This window comes from Lissotriton helveticus, chromosome 1_1 (genome assembly GCF_964261635.1).
Source record: "Lissotriton helveticus chromosome 1_1, aLisHel1.1, whole genome shotgun sequence".
NCBI classification, from domain to species: Eukaryota; Metazoa; Chordata; class Amphibia; order Caudata; family Salamandridae; genus Lissotriton; species Lissotriton helveticus.
The window spans coordinates 883,361,801-883,382,224 of NC_136057.1; the positions used below are offsets into that span (position 1 = coordinate 883,361,801).

The following is a 20,424-nucleotide window of genomic DNA, read 5'->3' on the forward strand; positions in this document are numbered from 1 at the left end:
GTTGTACTCCTATTTCTTGCCCGTGTGTTTCTCGCCTCACCATCCCTCCCTAGGTTCTCCACTTGCTTCCTCCTTGACCTCCCTCCTTCTGTTACCCTTCTTGCTTCCCCACGCCCCCTCATTTTCCCTTTGATTCCCCATCCCTCCATTTACTCCCTATCTCTCATTTGCTTTCCCATCCACACCTGCACGCTTCCCCATCCTTTCTTTGCTTTGCCACCTCCACCTTCATTGTCAGTGTGCTTCCCCATCCCAGTTTGCCCTGTGTGGTTGGTGTGCTTCAACTTCCCCATTCTACCCACTGTTGCAGCGTAAAGCGTGATAAAAATATTTAATATATTCTTACTCTCCTTTCTATTCTAACTGTACTGGGCCCTTTACGAATAGACAATCTGAGGCATTTCCATTTACCACAGAGGCAATGCCTCTGATGAATCTTTCTCCGCTGATAAGAGGAGTTGAAATTAGGGTGATCAAACTCCACGTTAGCTGTCCAATGTGAACCATTAATTGACAGACAGCTCACATATTAAAGATCAAATTTAGATACACCACTCTTAAGACCATGTTGTAGAAATAAAGAATAGCAACAGACAGACCCAACCACCTAAAGAAGTTAAGTTGGGCTAGAATTATGCTGACCAAAAGCTCTGCAACTGCAATGCAAAACAATAGAAGTAACACCTGATGTTCTGTCAGAGCTCGATGATTCTCCCTACCATGCATTAAGTCAAACAGCACAGTTTGAATGGAAAATCAACCAGACTCAATAGTAGACTCAGACAGATATTTGATTAATTAGGTTATCGTATTAAAGATTCAAAATTAATTGTCACAAGTAATTTCTTCTGAAGTTCAGTTAAGTATATCACGATTTGTATAACTGTGGCAAATATTTAAGCAGGTTTTTTTTGGATGGTTATAATCAAAATTAGCCACAGAGTTACTTAGTCCTATTTCCATTAAGGCAGAAGAATAGTTTGTTGGCCAACAGCTCAGGTCCTACAAAGATTGACAAATGGGTTCAAAATAAAGTCCATTAAAGGAAGAGCCCATTAGCATAAACAAAGAAATAAAGGAATTAAAAAAATTTAAGTGGTTCGTAAGATAGCTTCAGTCCATCAGCTACTGACTGTAGCATGAACCAAGCAGTCCAAAAGCAAAGCGAGTTATAAAATCGATCAACATAGCATACGAGTCTTGAGTATGAAAATCAGAATGACGTTCGTCAAGAAGCAAAGATCAATGTTGTTGCCCTTCCTCTGGGGTTTCTTCTATGAAGTTTTTAGGCTCGTCCCAGTGAGGTGGCATAAAACCAACATGTAAGGACTATCACATGTCCATACTCTCATTTATTTTATTTTATTTATTTAGAAGTTTTCTATAGCGCTAACAAGACCCGAAGGTAGCAGAGCGCTTTACAGTAAAAGGAATCAAAAGGTGAACAACAAGACACGTAACAAGTAAAGGCGATCAACGAAAGACAATTTGGGAGGAGGAAAAGTTCGTACAGTAGGACTTCTTGGTAATAGGATACAGAGATAACACATAGTTCTGGGGATGATTGATGATCCTAGTTACCCACGACCTAGGGAACGGATAAGGAACAAGGATTTGAGTTGGCTCTTGAATTCCGCATAGGACGGTATGGTTCTGATGTGCGGGGGGATAGAGTTCCATATTTTGGGGGCATTTCCTGTGAAGGAGCAGTCCGCAGTTCTCTTCTTTCTGGTTTTTGGTAGGATGAGCAGCAGGGAGTTAGAGCTTCTCAAATTTCTAGCTTGGCCAGCTTTTTTGAGCTTGTTTGCCAAGTATTCTGGTTTTCCGGTATGGAGGGCCTTGTGGGTTAGGCAGGCCGTTCTGAAGGTACTACGCATTTCCACCGGGAGCCATTCGAGTTCTTTGAGTGCTGGGGAGATGTGGTCGGATTTTTTGCATCGTGTGATCATTCTCGCTGCCGCATGCAGTGTTGTTTTTAATGGGGCCAGGTGCGATTTGGGGATGCCTGTTAGGACTGATTTCCCATAGTCCAGTCTAGATAGGACTAGAGATTGCGTGGCTAGTTTAAGGTCCTTGTTTGGAATGAAAGGTTTGATTTTGTTCAGAAGTCTGAGGTTAAAGAATGCACTTTTTGCCGAGTTTTTAATGTGGTTTGTCAAGGTTAGTTTGGGGTCTAGGGTGAAACCCAGAGATTTTACGGAGTCAGCTAGCGTGAGAATACCTTTAAGAGCATCGATCGACTTCAGCCACTCGATGATTTGAGGATTGTCTTCTTTGTTTGAGATGAGAAGAGTTTCAGTCTTGTCGGGATTGAGTTTCAGGTGATTCTTTGTCAGCCAATCTTGAACATCATTTAGGACAGCATTTAGTCTGTGGATGTCATTAAGAGAAGAGGTTTCCAGGTAGATCTGCGTGTCAACCGCGTAGAGGTGGAAGTGGATGTTGGCATTCCTGAGTAGTTTGGCGAGCGGTTCCATATAGATGATGAAGAGCTGAGGAGAAAGTACTGATCCTTGAGGGACACCCTTGTTGACTTGCTGGGTTTCGGAGGTGAAGTTCTTCATTTTTATTATTTACGAGCGGTTATGTAGAAAGGAGGAAAACCACTCGAGAACTACCTCGCCGAGGCCAGCTCTTACTTGCAGAGTCTTAATGAGGAGCTTATGGTCCACCGTGTCGAAAGCTGCGGATAGATCAAGGAGTATGAGGAGGCAGCACTTGTCTGCGTCAAGAGAACCGTGAATGTCGTCTATTATGTTCAGCATCGCGGTTTCTGTGCTGCGGCCTTGTCTGAAGCCGGATTGGAGGGGGTCCAGGAGATTGATGTTGTCCAGATGATGCGTCAATTGCAGGAGTACGCAGCGTTCCAGTGTTTTAGCGAGCAGAGGGAGGTTAGATATCGGTCTGAAATTGTTCAAGTCAGTTGAGTCAAGACCGGGTTTTTTCAGCAGAGGGGTGATTGTCCCATTTTTAGACAGTCGGGGACCACTCCGCTTTGTAGGGAGCTGTTTATGATTTTGCCCCAGATAGGTGCTAAGGTGAGCTTCATTTTTTTGATTAGTGAGGGAGGAATGGGGTCTGAGATGTGTGCTGATGGTTTGGAGGTCGAGATCAACGAGACTATCTCAGTTTCCTGCACGGGGCGAAAGCTTAGCCAAAGGAGGGGAGAGGAGCCGGATGGGAGGGCCTGTGGGATAGCCGCGTTGCTCTTCTGGAGGTGTAAGTTGTTGATGTCTAGAGATAATTCGATTTTTAAGACCTTATCGTTGAAGAAGCTGGCGAAGTTATTGCATAGTTCTTTGGACGCCTGCAGGGGTGTGGGCAGAGGCTTGGATGTTTGATGTCTGATTATGTTGTAGAGCTCCTTAGGTCTGTTTTTGGAATTGGCTAGTGCCTCTCGGAAGAAGCTGGATTTCTTGTTTTTGATATGGTTGTTATACTTCCTGCGGGCTGTTTTTAGTTGTAAGCGAAGGATGGCTGTTGGGTTGTTTCTCCACTTTCTTTCTTTGGCTCTCAGGGTTCGTCTTTCTGCGTTGAGGTCCGAATTGAACCAGGTTCTAGATGGGATGGCACTGCTTCTTTTGAGCTTTAGAGGAGCTAGATTATCTAGAATGGAGACTAGCTCGGAGTTATAGTGGTCGATGAGATCATTGGTCGAAAGGTGCAGAGAGTTGTCTGGAAGAAGTGAACTTAGCTGACCTTCTAGGATGTCTTGGAGTACTTGGGAGAGGTTTCTCGACCATTTGGGGGGGTCTTGAGGAGGTTTAAGCGGGATGATGGGGTGATTGATGTGAAATAAGATCATATGATGATCTGACCAGTCAACGGGAAGTATGTGGTTGACCGTGATTGAATTCTTTTGTGCAATGATGGCGTCCAGTATGGCTCCTTTGTAATGTGTCTCCTCAGTACAGTGTTGAGTAAGGTTGTTGTCAGCGAGGAGGCTGGATAGCGATCTGATTAGAGGGTTATGAGTTTCGTTCCATCGGAGATTCAGGTCACCAAGAATTAGGTTTTTGGAATCGCCGAGAGCGTCTTGTGCAATCAGGTTGGATAGTTGTTCTCCAAACTCGTTGTTTCTGCCCGGGGGGTGATAGAGTAGATGGCACAGTAGAGAGTCGTTGTCTTTGGTCTTGATGACAGCGGATAGACATTCAAATGAGTCTTACTCGAAGGAGGAGGTTTCTGTGATGCTCCAGCTGTCCTTGTGGATGATAGCGACCCCACCTCCTCGTTGTTCTATCCTGTCTTTGGAGATGAGGGAGAAACCAGGTGGTACCAGCATGTCTAGGCAGGGAGGAGATGTCTTATTTAGCCAGGTCTCAGTGAGGAACGCAACCTCAATGTCATGTGTGAGGATAGCTTCGGCTAAGTCCGTTGCATGTAGTGAGGCCGATCTGCAATTGATTAGGAGGCAGTTGGTGATTTTCTCCTGATTGCTGGTGGTTTTATCTTTAGCCTCTCTAGGTATAGCGGTGAGGACTGGTAATCTGTCGTTTGAGAGTGGGTGGATCTTTCCGGTGGCTCGTGATTACCTGGATTTTAGATTTAGGTGAATCTGAAATGGGAGAGTCGTAGGTAGCGGCTAGTAAGGCTGCTTCCCTGTCTGACATAGGAGCTTCTGATCTGAGCGGCCTGGAGGTCAGGTGTTTTGAGCCTGCTAGGGTGGGAGATGAGATTGAGGTCAGGGGTCTGGTGCATGAGGCTCTGGTAGATTCGGATTTTTTGGGACTGGAAAGCAGGCCCTTGGGATAGGGATCAATCGGCTGGGCACTGAGGGCTTCTGTGGGCGCCTGGGTGATGTTGGCGTTGGCGAGGAGGGGGGTTCGGAGAGGGGGTTTGTGGGGATTACAGGCTATACCGAGGTTAAAGAGGATTTCTATTAAGCCTTGGGTGATAGTGTCGACCTGGTTTTCAAGGGCTGTGAGCTGCTTTGTTATGGAATCAATGGAGGGGTTGTGGGCAATTGGAGTGGGGCCGAGCGTGTTATGGTTCGAGAGGATGGGTTGGGAGATAGGGATCAGGGCAGAGGGAGGGGGAGGGGTGGGGAGAGGGCTAGGAGGAGGTTTATACATGGGAGAGATAGGGAGAGGGACAGGAGGAGGATTAGACAGGGGAGGTTTGAGAGTTGGGGGGAGACTTGAGGGGAGGCTCGTTGGCTGTGGACTGCCTGTTGGCAGGGAGGTGATTGTCGTAGGAGGAGGTCGGTGGCTGTGGCTGGGCGAGGTGAGGTGGTTGGGGGGAGGGGTAGGCGGTGAGAGTTGAGTTTCCTGTTGGTGGAGGATGGCTGGGCATGGGGGATGAGATATGGCGGGGGGAGGGGGAGCCTTGCAGGCTGTGTGTGGATCGAGAAAGGGCGTGTCGAGGTCTTCTCTGTCAACTAGGGGAGTGGTCGGTGAGGGTGTTGAGGCGAGGTGAGAAGGGGTAGGGAGGGCTGACCTAAGTGAGGGAAATAGGGAGTCGAAAGGTTCCAGGTTCTCATTGTTGGCTTGTATGAGGACTGTGCCATTAGTGAAGATAGTCACGGTTGTATAACCTCTACCAACTGATCTGAACGGGAGAATCGCGGTTAATTTGCAGCTATGAGGAGTGGAGTTAGTGTTGGCGATGAACATCCGCGTTCTGATCGTGGAGACCCAATATTCGGGTCTTTCGGTGTGGAATATTAGATCCATCTTCATCGGTCCTATGGAGGCCGAGTGGTAGGTGTCAATGATTAGGGTTTCTTTATGTTTGCGGATGAGTTTCTGCTTGAAAGTGCGTCAAAGCTTTGTAGAGAGGAGGGGGGGGGAGATGATGGTGAAGGAGTTCCGACTGTGAGGGTTGAGGTGGGCAAGTGGGACTGGAGGAGGAGGAGGAGGCTGGTCCCGGGCCATCGTGAGGGTAGTAGAGGGGGGGAGCCTGATTAAGTTGCGGTGTGGAGCTTGGAGCTTGGGTGGCCCAGAGGGCAGGCGACAGGCTGAATTAGGGTTTTGAGTCAGCGCGGTTCATCAGGACACGAGACTTGGGATCCTGTGGGGCAATGTGTCTGGAGATCAATGGCCGAGGGGTCGCTTTGCTAGGCTTGCGGCGATTGAGGGCTTAAGTTCACAGGTAGAGGCAGCTCCAGGGCGGCAGAAGTCGGGAGCGACCTGTCTAATGACCTTTCCGGATCAGGCAGCCAGGGTGGCGAACCGTGGGGTTCCCGTAGAGCGAGGAGGGTGATGCTCCAGGCAGAGGGGGGGTCCTATAGCCTGGGTGATTCTGCTTAGGAATTTGCAGGTAACCAGTCTCTAATTGGCAGTTGAACCTTTGTAAACTAGCACCATGGGAATGGTGTATGAGGGAGACTCTGATCAGGAGAGGTCCTCCTTGGCCGCCAATTTGAGGACAAGTGATTATAAATGATGGGAAAAGGATGTTCCGTTGCCCCCCCTGTTTGGCGCCCCAAACAAATTTAGCAGCCAGTACCTCACAGCGAGGAGGGAAACGGATCCGGTGGAGGCTCTGGTCTGGCGATGTCATCTTTGGCCGCCATTTTGAGGTCAGGCACGTGGTCGTCGGCGGCGGGCAGCATAGGGATCCGGTGAAGAGACTTTTCTTTACAGTTCAAGGTAATTAGGGCCGTGGCTTGGCGCCCCCGTAGCGGTCGGTACCTTATCGGGTGGAAGAGGCGGCTCCGGTGGAGGTTCCAGTCAGACGACGTCTTCTTTGGCCGCCATTTTGAAGACAGGCGTGGGGTCTGAAGCGGCGGGGATCAAGCAGCTCCGGTGAAGGGACTATTTGCTTTTAATGGCAGTCGGGCTGTAACTTGGCGCCCACATAGCAGTCCGTGAGCTTACAGGGTGAGAAAAAGCGGCTCCGGTGGGGGCTCCGGTCAGGCGACGTCCTCTTTGGCCGCCATTTTGGAGACATTATTTACAACAAGGGGTGGTGATGGACAGAGTCTCTGAATTAAGCAGAGTACTCTCACCCAGTCAAGAGATCAGGGCTAGATCCAACACCGTTTTTTAGCTCATTGCACCATCCCAGTTTCAGAACCTGGCTGTATGCAAATTAGTCTGTCCCTGGCCCAGTGCATCATGGGAACAGGGCAGACCAGACTACAAAAGCCAATTCTTACACTGGGAAGGAAACAAGCTTCCGGGGACCGGTTTCTGGCATTTCAGCCGTCTTCGGCCCGGCTTGCTTGAATCCTGATGGTGCAATGAGCAAGGGACTCACATCTGAGTATACCCTTCCACGCTTAGGGTGGACAAAATTATTTACAACAAGGGGTGGTGATGGACAGAGTCTCTGAATTAAGCAGAGTACTCTCACCCAGTCAAGAGATCAGGGCTAGATCCAACACCGTTTTTTAGCTCATTGCACCATCCCAGTTTCAGAACCTGGCTGTATGCAAATTAGTCTGTCCCTGGCCCAGTGCATCATGGGAACAGGGCAGACCAGACTACAAAAGCCAATTCTTACACTGGGAAGGAAACAAGCTTCCGGGGACCGGTTTCTGGCATTTCAGCCGTCTTCGGCCCGGCTTGCTTGAATCCTGATGGTGCAATGAGCAAGGGACTCACATCTGAGTATACCCTTCCACGCTTAGGGTGGACAAAATTATTTACAACAAGGGGTGGTGATGGACAGAGTCTCTGAATTAAGCAGAGTACTCTCACCCAGTCAAGAGATCAGGGCTAGATCCAACACTGTTTTTTAGCTCATTGCACCATCCCAGTTTCAGAACCTGGCTGTATGCAAATTAGTCTGTCCCTGGCCCAGTGCATCATGGGAACAGGGCAGACCAGACTACAAAAGCCAATTCTTACACTGGGAAGGAAACAAGCTTCCGGGGACCGGTTTCTGGCATTTCAGCCGTCTTCGGCCCGGCTTGCTTGAATCCTGATGGTGCAATGAGCAAGGGACTCACATCTGAGTATACCCTTCCACGCTTAGGGTGGACAAAATTATTTACAACAAGGGGTGGTGATGGACAGAGTCTCTGAATTAAGCAGAGTACTCTCACCCAGTCAAGAGATCAGGGCTAGATCCAACACCGTTTTTTAGCTCATTGCACCATCCCAGTTTCAGAACCTGGCTGTATGCAAATTAGTCTGTCCCTGGCCCAGTGCATCATGGGAACAGGGCAGACCAGACTACAAAAGCCAATTCTTACACTGGGAAGGAAACAAGCTTCCGGGGACCGGTTTAGCCATTTTGGAGACAGGCGCGGGGATTAGCAGTGGCGAGAGTCACGGAGCTCCGCTGAAGGGACTTATTTCTTAAGTGTTGAGCGGGCCTGAGGCATTCGTGGTTCCTGGTGCGGGCGCTGATGCTGGATCCGGCAGTGGTCGGCAACAAGTGGGTGAGTGTCCTGGGGTCGCAAGGAAGGCAGAGGGGCGCCGATCACCGGTGAGCGTTATCAGGCGGCAGGACTCTGCTTTCCGATAGCGGGACAGGCTGCACTTATCCGTCTTGAGCTCCGGTCGCATTCCTGGTGTTGGGCAGCGCTAGGGGGGGCTCTATTTAGTTGATTTTCAATTGAGCCAGGAGCTCTGTTTCAGAGCTCATTACCCCTGCGGCCATCTTCATGTTGTCCAGTCGTGTTCATGGTGTCACCTAGGCCACTTGCAACAATAAAAAGGCTTTCCATGCTAGTCATGAGAAACAAAAGATTCTCAAGTCCTCATGGACCTGACACTGACGGAAAGGAAACGCAAAGTTGCATTATAAAGTAACGGCAGCAATCCTGTTCCCACAGGAATATTTCACTGTGAACGTTAAAGAAACATTCAACACTATCGGGGTGTACACATGTACAGGAGAAATAAACAATATTTCACTAGTAGAAAATGAAACACTATATTAAGTCAGGGGAAAGGTCCACGTTAGAAAAAGCATTTTGAAAAGACCTTTGTTAGCATCACACATTTAAATGAAATTAGCTTTAAACCAACTTCAAATGCAGTGAAATAAAATAAGAAATATATTGAATTCTTCACTGATCATTATTACATGAAATTGACTAACGTTAGAAAATACCCTACTACCTTAATTTTTCTCAACATCCATATAAGTGCATGTTTTTCTAAATTCACTCTTCAAAATTCGTTTCTATATTTTTATAAACTATAGACGCCCTATTTAATCTTGCACTTCACTTCTACACGTATTTGCAGTGACTTTTCTAACTGGTGTATTCTCAGCAGAAAGCTATTGAATCGCTCGGCCACTTTACTTCGCATCAAAATTCCATTCATATATGTTAATAAGCAATGTATGTGTTAGAAATTAATTAGTGCAACTAATTTATATGTATTAATATGTTCTTAAATGTATGTTTTCTTCATCTTCATGTTTTAAAGCACGCTTTTACAGTGCGTCTACTACACTTGTTTCATTTTCATATGTCACTGTGTCTAACGTGGGCAAAGTGTACTTTCAGCGTTTCGTCTTTTAATTCGCAAATATGTTATGTATTATGATTTTTATAAATCGTGCTGCATCACCACCCTCCATTGCCTGTTTGCTTCCCTGTTGTTGTCTCTCATTTGCCCTTATTTCTCAGTCTCTCCATTCCTCCTTGTGTTTCCCTGTACCTACCTTCTTCCATTTTTTTTTAAGTGCAGGAGCATTATATCAAAAAGGCCCATTTTGTGAATTTTTTTATTTATTAATCCATCTCGAATCGGTTAATAAAAAGAAATAAATGCGAGCCTTATTTTGTAAGTACATGCTTGTGTGTTGGCACACACATACAAAATTACGAGATGGCGGCATCATTGCAGTTTTCTTAAACTTTACATTATTTTGAATCTTTCTGCACAGCAGGAGCTCTGCTGTACAGCATGAGTAAAAATCATTGCCAGAGCTAAAAGGACTCATAGGCTAGACCATCTGGCATTGCCAATGCTTGTTTTGTTTGATGAAAATGCCTTCAGTCTTTTGGATGTACAAAGCAGACTGAGTTTCCAGCACTCATGTTAAAGTATGTATTCTTTTAGAAAAGTTTGCAAACACTGGACTGCATAGTTGTTCGCAATAGGACCACACTGTGTATGGTAACTGACTGCAAGTTTTCCTCCAATTGTTTTCAAAAATTGAGAGAAAATCAAAAGAAGCACCAAAAACTAGAATGCAAAACGCTCCTCTGTGACCCACAAAATTGTGCAGTCCATAGAGAGCAGGTCACATGCCTCATATTCTTTGCCCTTTTCCACATGGGTAATGGACAGCATAACAATGTTTATGGCCTTACCACCACTTACTGATCCCTGCGCTCCACATGTTTTTCTGTTTTATGAAAAGTAATTTAGGTAAGGTGTACTGTTATATGTATATTTACGCATTTTATTGCAGTTCGATGATCAAATGTCATAATGTTCCCATAATACAAACTATAGAAGAGGAGAAACCGATTGTTTGCTGACTTAAAATTATATGCCCATAGTCACAAGTCCTGCGCGGCGGTCCGGAGGCAGGGTGGAGGGACCAACTGCAGTTCTAACTGGCTCAAGGAGCCCGTCCGACCGTTGGTCGGAATGTAATCCCTAAAGTAAGGGCGGTGCCTGCACAGGCACTGCCATAGGGGTTGCAATATCCCTTTCACTGACGATCTGACTGCTATTGAAAGACTGTCGGAAACTGAATTTGGGGGCCCATAGCAGGGCCCCCATCCCTCCGCAGCCTTTGCTATGAAGCCTGGGGGGCACCTGTGGTGCCCCCACAAACATCCATCCCTCGTATGGCAGGCACCACATGGTGCCTGACACACAGTGCATGGATGTTTGAAAATATTCATTTTACTAATGCGCCTTGTGCTGCGCCCCTTATCCGACTATAGCCAAGCTGCAATAATTAAATGGATGTTTCCGACCGCCTCATGGGCAGTTGCATCCTCAATTGTCAGATGGAATCGCCGACTACTGGTTGGTCGGCACCTAGTCCGACACAATGCCGCTCTGACGCACGTCTGACCAACATCGTAATAAGCCCCAGAGTTTTTAACTTGTGTTCAGTAAAAGACATCATAGCTGTTATGTTGTATGTCTCTTTAAGATGCACGAGTGTTAGAATGTAGAATGGTATTGTGTGAGTATTCCATGTGGAACATTGTTGGTCGGCTGAGCTGTTGAGAGGAAGACATCGCTTCCCTGGCTCTCACCTGTTATTACCAATTTTCCTGTAAATAAATATATTCTACAACTATATCTTGTTGGAGTACTTCACTACAGATTGGCGACGAGGGAAACTGGAGTTCTACACGGAAATCTACAGAAGAATAGTTAATATTGAAGAGAATTAAAAAAAAAAAAAAAAAAAATTATTTTAAGAAAACAAGAAACGGACCGGAGTGAACGATTGCTGTGAGTTACACTTTAATAATTATTGCGCTGTTGCCACCGCTTATACCCAACTGCGCTTTACCCTTGGTTACAATTGTGCCTAGCGCCACTGTTGGTATAACCGTTGAGGTTACTGGGTACCTGCATCTTTTGACCTGTGATCAACATTCCATCTGCATACGCTGACTTGCTCGTGAAGGACTACGCACGTCATTTGGCTACGCAACCACAGTCAATAGCGCGTCTTTAGGAACTGACGTCAGACGCAGGTCACGCAGCGTGACCCCAACGTGGCGGCCATTTTGAACACCTTGTTTACAATTTTTTTTGATCGTTGCGGAGACGATCGACTTTGCGAATAAAGGCTTCAGCAATATATAAAGTTCACAGCGCATGAGAGAGGAACAACTACAATTGGGAAATATACATTCCGGTCAAGACATTAAGGTGAAGTAGATATAAAACAGTTATTTGGTAATTAATTTACAACAGGTGAGAAGTTCGGGAGAAGGTTGTTTTTTTAACTTATACTTCACAGTGCATGGAAGAAGGTGACTGCATTGTGAGTACTGTTGATAAGGACAGAGACATGGCACAGCAAAATTTTTCAATTAGTCCTCCGGAACAATTTTGGGTTAAAGGTGCTCAACCCAGTATAAAATGGGTAGAATGGAAAGAGTATTTTGTTAATTATTTAGAAGCTGTGGATGAAACAAAGAAAATGAAATCTGAACAAAAAAAGAGAATTCTACTACATTCCTTAGGTCCCATTGGTTTAAAGACTTTCTCTAGGATGAGTAAATCTGATGACTCCGATCTTGATGAGTTTGAGAATGCGATCAAAAATATGGATAAGTATTTTGCACCCAAAGTATGTATTGGGGTCTTAAGACCCACATTTTTTCAAAGGAAACAAACTAAAGAGGAAACTGTGGATGAGTGGATGGACGACCTTAAAAAAACTTGCCATTGACTGTAAATTTGACAATTTACATGATGACCTAATACGTGATCAACTAGTGATGCACAACAACAACTCTGCCCTACAAGATCGTCTTTGGGTTAATGGTGATGCACCTCTTGATGATGTGGTAGCCATCATGAGGAAATCCGAAATGTCTGGAAGGTGTGCTACAGTCGTAAAGGAAACTGAGAAAGATGTATCCAAGTCTTCTGGAACTATTTGCAAGATTCAAACTCCTAATAGAAATTTTTGCCAACAGCAGCAGCAGGGAAAATGGACTAGCCAACCTACAAGGGTTCAGATTAAGAACATGGAGGAGAGGAGATGCTACAGATGTGATAGCAAAGAACATCTAGCATTTAGTAGACTCTGTCCAGCGTTAAAAAAAAAAATGTGGTATATGTGGACTTTTAGGTCACTTTAGTAAAATGTGTCGCAGACGCAGTAATGTGAAGTATATGTATGAAGAAGATGTAGAGAGTATGGATGAGATAGAAACTGAGGACGAATGTTGCGTAAAGAATGTTCGTGGGAACTATGTAATTAACATTTCTGAGGATTCTTTAAAAGGCAAACCAATTTGCGAAATATCTCTTGGTGGGGTAGTTATAAATGTGTATGCGGACTCCGGTTCCCCATACACGATTGTAAATGAGGAAGTCTGGAGAAAGAGATTTGTAAACAAGATTGGTGAGCAATTGAATCCACCTGATGTTTATCCAATCAGTTATACTGGTAATAGAATTGGCATGATTGGATTCAGGTGGCTTACCTTTTTATTTAAAGGCAGATCCACTAGAGCAAAGTTGTATGTGGCAAAGGTTGGACCATCGGTGTTAGGGTGGTTCGACCAGAAAAAATTGCACATCATTTTAGATCCTAATTCCAAGGATAAAGTAATGATTTTGGATGATTGCAGCAAAATGGAGGAAACACTGTCTAAGTATTTTCCTAAGGTGTTCAGCAAAGAGCTGGGTGTTCTAAAGGGGTTTGAACATAGGTTGTGCATCCGCTTTTAAAATAATCCTAAGGTCCACAAGGTGAGACCCATACCTATACTGATAAGAGAGGAAGTTAAGAAGGAGATTCAGGGACTGCTTGCCAAAGGCATTATAGAGGAAATTGAGACGTCTGAATGGATTTCGCCGATTGTGGTTGCCCGGAAACCCAACGGAAAAATCCGTTTATGCATTGATTTGCGCCACTTGAACAATAATATTGTGGTTGAAAAATTTCCCCTTCCCAGAATCAATGAAATGGTATCTTCCCTTAAGGGTGCTACATGGTTCTCCACGGTTGATCTCTCTGCCGCTTACCACCAGGTTATGTTAGATCCCAACTCAAAGAACCTTACGGTGTTTATAACGCCGTTTGGTTGTTACCAGTTCAGGCGTATGCCTTTTAGGTGGCCTCAGCCGCTGCTGTTTTTCAGCGGCTGATGCATAAACTTTTTGGAGACATGGAGAATATCTCATTTTTTCAGGATGATATCTTAGTTGCGGCGAAAGACAAAGAGGGCCATGACTCCAAGTTAAAACAAGTTTTGGATACCCTACAGTCAGCAGGCTTGACTGTGGAGTTATCCAAGTGCAAATTCAGCCAAAGGAGTGTTTCATATTTGGGACACATCATAAGTGAAGAAGGTGTCGAACCCAAACCCACTTTGGTAGAGAACATAGTAAAATTCCCTGCACCTGTTTCAAAAGATGAGGTGAGAGCGTTTCTTGGCATGGCCGAGTATTGTGCCAAATTTATAAAAAATTTTGCTGCAAAGGTTTTCAATATGCGTGCACTTTTGAAGAAGAACACTAGGTTCATATGGAGTGAATTATGTGAAGAAGAGTTTGAGTTGGTCAAGAATGAATTGCAAAATGTGAATGCACTCGCCAGTTTTGATCCCAATATTGATTGCCTGTTAACCACCGACGCTAGTGACAAGGGCCTGGGTGCCGTTTTGTCACAATTTAATGAGGATGGTAAAGAAAAGATAATTTTGTTCGCATCTAGAGCTCTTTCCCCTGCAGAGAGTAGGTACCCTATCATCGAAAGAGAAGCCCTTGCGTGTGCGTGGGCATTGGAACATTTTCGTGCTTTTGTTTGGGGAAAGCCTGTGACCATTCGTACTGATCATAAACCATTGATCCGTATATTGTCATGTGAGGGTATTTCTGGTGCGTCAGCAAGATTAGCGAGACTGTCTATGCGGATGAAGGAGTACATTTATAAAATGGTTTACCTACCTGGGAGAGATAACCGTATTGCTGATTGCTTATCTAGACTTCCACCTCCTCTTGAAGAATGTGAGGACGATCATTGGAGTGAATACTGTGTAGCTTTGGTGCATGATTGTGGTGAGCCTGCCATAAGTAAGACCGAATGGTTGGCCGAACAGGAAAAGGATACTGTTTTGAAGAACGTGTTGGAATACATTTGCAAGGGTTGGCCAAAGAAGAAGGGTATTCCTGGTTTGGATGCCTTTTGGCAAATCCGCATGGAGTTGTCTTCTGAAAATGACGTACTCTTTAGGGGTGATAGAATCGTTCCACCTGTGTCATTGAGAAAGAGAATTTTACAACTTTGTCATGAGGGGCATTTTGGTATTGTGAGAACCAAATCGATTGTTAAGGGGATGTTTTGGTGGCCAGGTGTGGACAGCGAAATAGAGGAGTTTGTAAGGAAATGTGTGGTTTGCATGTCCGCTGACAAGACACTTAGGACTTTCAAACCTAAAATGAGTGATGGTTTGATACCTGATTTTCCTTGGAACACTATTGCCATTGATATTTTTGGACCCATTGGGGACTCTAAAGAATATGGGTTAGTTGCTATTGACCTTTTCTCCAAGTGGCCAGTTGTAAAATTTGTTGAGAAAATCGACACTCAGACGGTGCTTAAATTTTTAGATAAACTGTTCATTGTGGAGGGTTTGCCTGTGTGTGTGCTATCGGACAATGGTGTCCAATTTACGTCCAAGCTGGCTAAGAACTATTTTGAAAGATGTGGTATTAAACATAAGACCACTGCACTCTACAACCCTAGTGGGAACGGCACTGTCGAAAGGTTCAACAGAGTGGTCAAAGGCGTCATTCAGGCCTCTGTGCATAGTAAACTTGATTGGAAAGTGCAAGTACAGAAGGCGGTTTGGTCGTATAGGGTTACTGTGCAAAACAGCACTGGTATGTCCCCGTTCACCATGATGAGAGGCAGAACAGCAAGGTGTAAGTTTAACCCTGGTTGGTTATTTGATGGAAAAATAGCGATTTGGTCCCCGATTGACGTCAAAGACAAGTTACTGTCTAATCACGACAAGAGCAAGGAATTTTATGATTGTCATCATAACACTAAAGAGGTTTCTGTCAAGGTTGGAGATTGGGTGAGAGTTAAGAAACCCTTTAAGGTACCCAAGGGCGTGAGTCGCTTTGAACCACCATGTTAAGTTGCTGAAATCTTAAGAAATTCTGTAAGATTAGATGATGGAAGGGTGTGGAATCTTAAAAACATTGCAATGAACCCTGATCAAGATTGTGTAGAGCTATTCTCCAATTCCAATGTCAATAGTTTTGATTGGGTGGAAGATCATTTTGAGAATAGTCACGTTCAATCTCAACTTGGAAATGATTCTGCATCTGTTTCTTTTGAACCTAAGCTATCCAGCCCACCTTGGTGTAATGAGGGGGGGGTGGGCGAGGGTTGCAGTTCTAATGTTCAGACAACTACTAGTGCTGCTACGCGTTTGGATACACGTGATACTCAGGGTAAGGTTGTCGACGTTTTACCTGATAAAAGGACAAGAGTTTTACCTGGTTGGCTTAAAGACTTTACTATGTAATTAGTTGACTTATTTCTGTTGCCTTATTTTCATTTCTTCCTGGCTACTTTTCTTCCTTTATGTTTTTTTTTATTTTCTCCATTGTATAGGGGGGGGATGTGTTATGTTGTATGACTCTTTAAGATGCACGAGTGTTAGAATGTAGAATGGTATTGTGTGAGTATTCCATGTGGAACATTGTTGGTCGGCTGAGCTGTTGAGAGGAAGACATCGCTTCCCTGGCTCTCACCTGTTATTACCAATTTTCCTGTAAATAAATATATTCTACAACTATATCTTGTTGGAGTACTTCACTACAATAGCTTATATGGATATATGCTGAAAGTCATTTGCTATTTATCCTCCTTGTTGAGGCAAGGGAAGTGACCTCATTACCCACCCAAGATGTGCTTGTCATGCGTCATAAACCCTTCACACACTCGAAAATAGCAATATACAGCATATTACACTCCACATATCTTCAGTTATTTTATTCACGTGAAAGACAGAAAATATCAAATAAAATATCTATTGTGACGTCCTGCCTTGGCCTGGAGCTGGCCTGGCCCGGCCCATTCCATTGGACCCCAGACTGTTGCTTCTCCATAGCACAGAGGAGATTGGAGAAAACCATTATAAGCGGCACCTCCTGTTTTTATGCCTAACTCTAGCTAAAAGGGACATAGCCCACAAATGGAAAGCGACCTCCCTGCCGAGTTTAGGTGAATGGAAGAGGGCAATGCATAGGTGCGTGGGCGCCGAAATTGCAGTCTTCCAAGCACGGATGCCCACAGGAGCACAGGAAAATGTGGTCCTGTTGGGCGACCTACCGGGGCATCGATCTAGCTCCCCTTGCCTCATTTAGACCCCTAATAACCTCATCAGCCATTATATGGGTTATAATAACACATCATAGACAGACAAAATCGATGGTTAATAGACAAAAATACGCAATTACGAATAATCAGCAGTGTTCGGTGCAGTTTGTTAATTATCTGGCCTGGTGTTCTACAGGTAAAGTTGTTATGTAATGATACAATTAGGCACACTATGTCTTTTGCATTTTATGGTATGTACATGTCAGGCTGCGCCCATTTGGTACCTTTAAAAACGAATAAAATCTGTTGTAGAAAAAAAATAAAACGTCTATTAAAGCCATGCACTTCTCTGAAAATTTTATCGCTTTTTCAAGTTGCCGATTTCTAGAATAATTAATTTTTTTTCATTTTCATAACCAAATATCTGAATTATCATGAACTGGGACGAGACTCTCTTTACTGTGCTGTCTCTTGATGACTTTTTTAGAGTGATACATTTCCACACTCCGGTTCCAAAGCAGGTCATGTATATGCATGCACATCTATTTTACAGTTTTACACACCCACACCTCGAGTTCTATCATACATTGTTTTTAAGCAAATAACTTCAGATGTCAATATGAAACGGCTATTATCTGTGCTTGAAAAATTATTACCTGCCGTTTTTTTTATTTCCGTCACATTTTTCACTCGAAACTTATTTTCTCTTTTTCTCCTTCCTTAGGTATTTGGTTGATAGTCGCTGGTTCAAACAGTGGAAAAAGTATGTTGGGTTTGACAGCTGGGACAAATACCAGATGGGAGACCAAAATGTATACCCTGGTCCCATTGATAACTTCGGGCTTCTCAAAGGTCATTCATTTTATTTTATTTACTTTGAGGCATGTATAATTTACCCAGAGTTAGTTCTGAAGTTTCACGAAAACATGAGACGCATAACTTTCTGGTACTATATTATTTTGCATAATACAATGATTATTCATATTATTTTTATTATCACGTCCTTCTCACCATGACAAAGAAGTACATGTTTAAGAATTTCTCACTGACTGCACATTTACGTCTACTAAGAACAACGCTAATAAGTAAACATTGTTTTGAAGGCACTATTGTTTTGTCTTGAAGCTTTGTATAATCTATTTAAATTCGTTTGTACTTCAAAGTAATTAGTGGCTTTGCCAATTAAAAAATTAGAAAGCATTTCGGATGCATTTCTAAATCAGACTATTATTGTTCTATAGAGTACCAGATTGAGGAATGTACATGTTTTTCAAATGACATGCTAAGTGTGATGGAGGTTCCTGAACACAGCAAGAGTAGTGACCTTCTAAACCAGAAAGCAGACCACTTAAAAATTTCAGACCACGTATTAGGGAGACACTAAGAGTCATTATCTGATACCTGTATGCTTGTTGAGACTGGCGAGTTGGAACAAAATAAGATTGGTTTGCGAGGTGGCTGAGTGCTGACCCTGTAACCCTCTCCAATGACAGCACACAAAAGCTTTAGACTTGGCTGTTTTCTAAATTGAGAAATAATGCAGAAATTTCCCGCTTACAAAAACTAAGTCAAATTTCCTCAGACACCGAACAAAGTGCGTTTCAGCTTTTTTGAAGGCTATGCAGCCAGCGTTTTTAGATGGCATAGCTTTATAGAAAGACTAATAATAACAAGCATTGGCAACGCCAATAGACCTCGCCTATGCAAGAGCTATTGGCTTTGGCAAGGTGTTTTAGTTATGTTGGACACCATTGTGGCTGCTGTTCAACATGACTAAAAGTTATTGGAGTGGGGTAGATTGGAGTGGGATAGATTGGGGTAGAGTGTAATGGGGTAGACTGGCTAGGGGTGGAGTCGGTTAGATTGGACTGGAGTGGCATGCGGCAGATTAAAGTGATGTGGAGTGGGGTAGATTGGCTAGAGTAAAATGGAATGTGGTAGATTGGGTGGATTGGAGAGGGTGGATTGGAATGGGGTAGAGTGGAGTGGAGTTGGATAGTTTGGAGTGGAGTTGAGATCGAAATGGAGTGAAATAGATTAGGGAACAGTGGATTGGGGTAGATTGTAATGTAGTGGGTAGGTTGGGGTGGAGAGGAGTAGATTGGGTAGATTAAATCGGGGTAGATTAGAATGGGGTGTGGAAGTTTGGGGAGGGGATGATTGCAGAGGTGTAGATTGGGGAGGAGTAGATTGGAGTAGGGTAGATTGGAGTGGAGTATATTGTGGTAGATTGGTATGGGGTAGATTGTGGTAGATTGGTGTGGGGTAGATTGTGGTAGATTGGTGTGGGGTAGATTGTGGTAGATTGGTGTGGGGTAGATTGTGGTAGATTGGTGTGGGGTGGATGTTGGCAGATTGGTGTGGGATAGTTTGCGGTAGATTGGGGCAGGGTAGATTAGAAGAGAGTGGGTTAGATTGGAGTGGGGTAGATTGGAGTAGAGAGGAGTTGGATAGATTGTACTGTAGTGGGAAGTGGACTAAATTGGAATGGACAGAGGTAAATTGGACTGGGGTAGATTGCAGTGTAGTTAAGTGGAGTGTGGTCCAGTAGATTGTAGTGGGGTATATTGGAGTGGTGTGGATTGGGGTAGATTTCACTGAGGTACACTGAGTAGACTGGAGCAGAGTGGGGTAGATTTGAGTGGAGTGTGGTAGATTGGATCGTTGAGGAGTAGAATGGGGTGAGGTGAACTGGGGTTGGTTAGATTAGAATGGAGTGGGGTAGATTGGGTGGAGTGGGGTAGATTAGGGTAGATTGTAGCGAAGTGGAGGGGGTATATTGGGGTACACTGGAGTGGAGTGGGGTAGATTGGTGTAGGGTAGAGTGGAGTGGATGGGTGTGTAGTGACGTACATTGTAGTGGCGTTGAGTGGAATGGCTTGGTTTGTCGTTGATTTTCTTAGAGTGGAGGATCGTAAAGTGAATCGCATGTTGTGGAGTGTCTTAGAATGGAGTGGTGTGGCATAGAGTGGAAGCGCATAGAGTGGAATGGAGTGGCATAGTGTGGAATATACAGTGTGGAAGCGCACTGCGATTACAGCCCACACATTTTCAATTTTAATGTCCATTGCATTTGCACAAAAATATGTATTTGCTGCACTCAAACGGTATTGTGTGAAAAAGTCATCAGATATTGTATTGATGTGTTTTGATTGTTTGCAAATATTTGTTTCCACCACACTTAAGAATTACAAAAAAAAGTGCTTCATTTGTACTAATTCTGATTTATTCTGAACAACACAGTTCATTTTTTTGTTGTGTGCTAGGAAAAAAACATCATACACCCTCTCCTCTTGCATGCGTACTCAGCAGGTCAGAGAAAGAAAAGTATACACTAAGCACATGCAGTCAAGATGATCCGTTTGACTTAAAGGTGGAACAACTGTTGATTCTCCCGGATAGAGCTCACGTTACTTTGTTTTGTGCTTTTGTATAGGGAATTTTCATCATTTGTATGTCCTTGCTTCATCTTCACAATTTGGTAATGGTTTCTCTTGGTTCTGGGATTTGCCCATCTAGCCG

General features: G+C 44.3%; 1 protein-coding gene across 8 annotated transcripts in view; it reads left to right on the forward strand.

Annotated features, from left to right (window-relative positions):
- USP15 (ubiquitin specific peptidase 15) overlaps positions 1-20,424 on the forward strand; it is an 814,317-nt gene that overhangs the window by 39,554 nt on the left and 754,339 nt on the right. For all 8 annotated transcript variants that reach the window (XM_078675644.1, XM_078675586.1, XM_078675595.1 and 5 more), the window contains exon 2: positions 17,627-17,754. Coding sequence is in view for 6 of the 8 variants with exons in the window: in XM_078675586.1 (XP_078531712.1) it covers positions 17,627-17,754 (128 nt within the window). In the remaining 2 variants the exon portion in view is untranslated. The remainder of the gene's footprint in view (positions 1-17,626; positions 17,755-20,424) is intronic.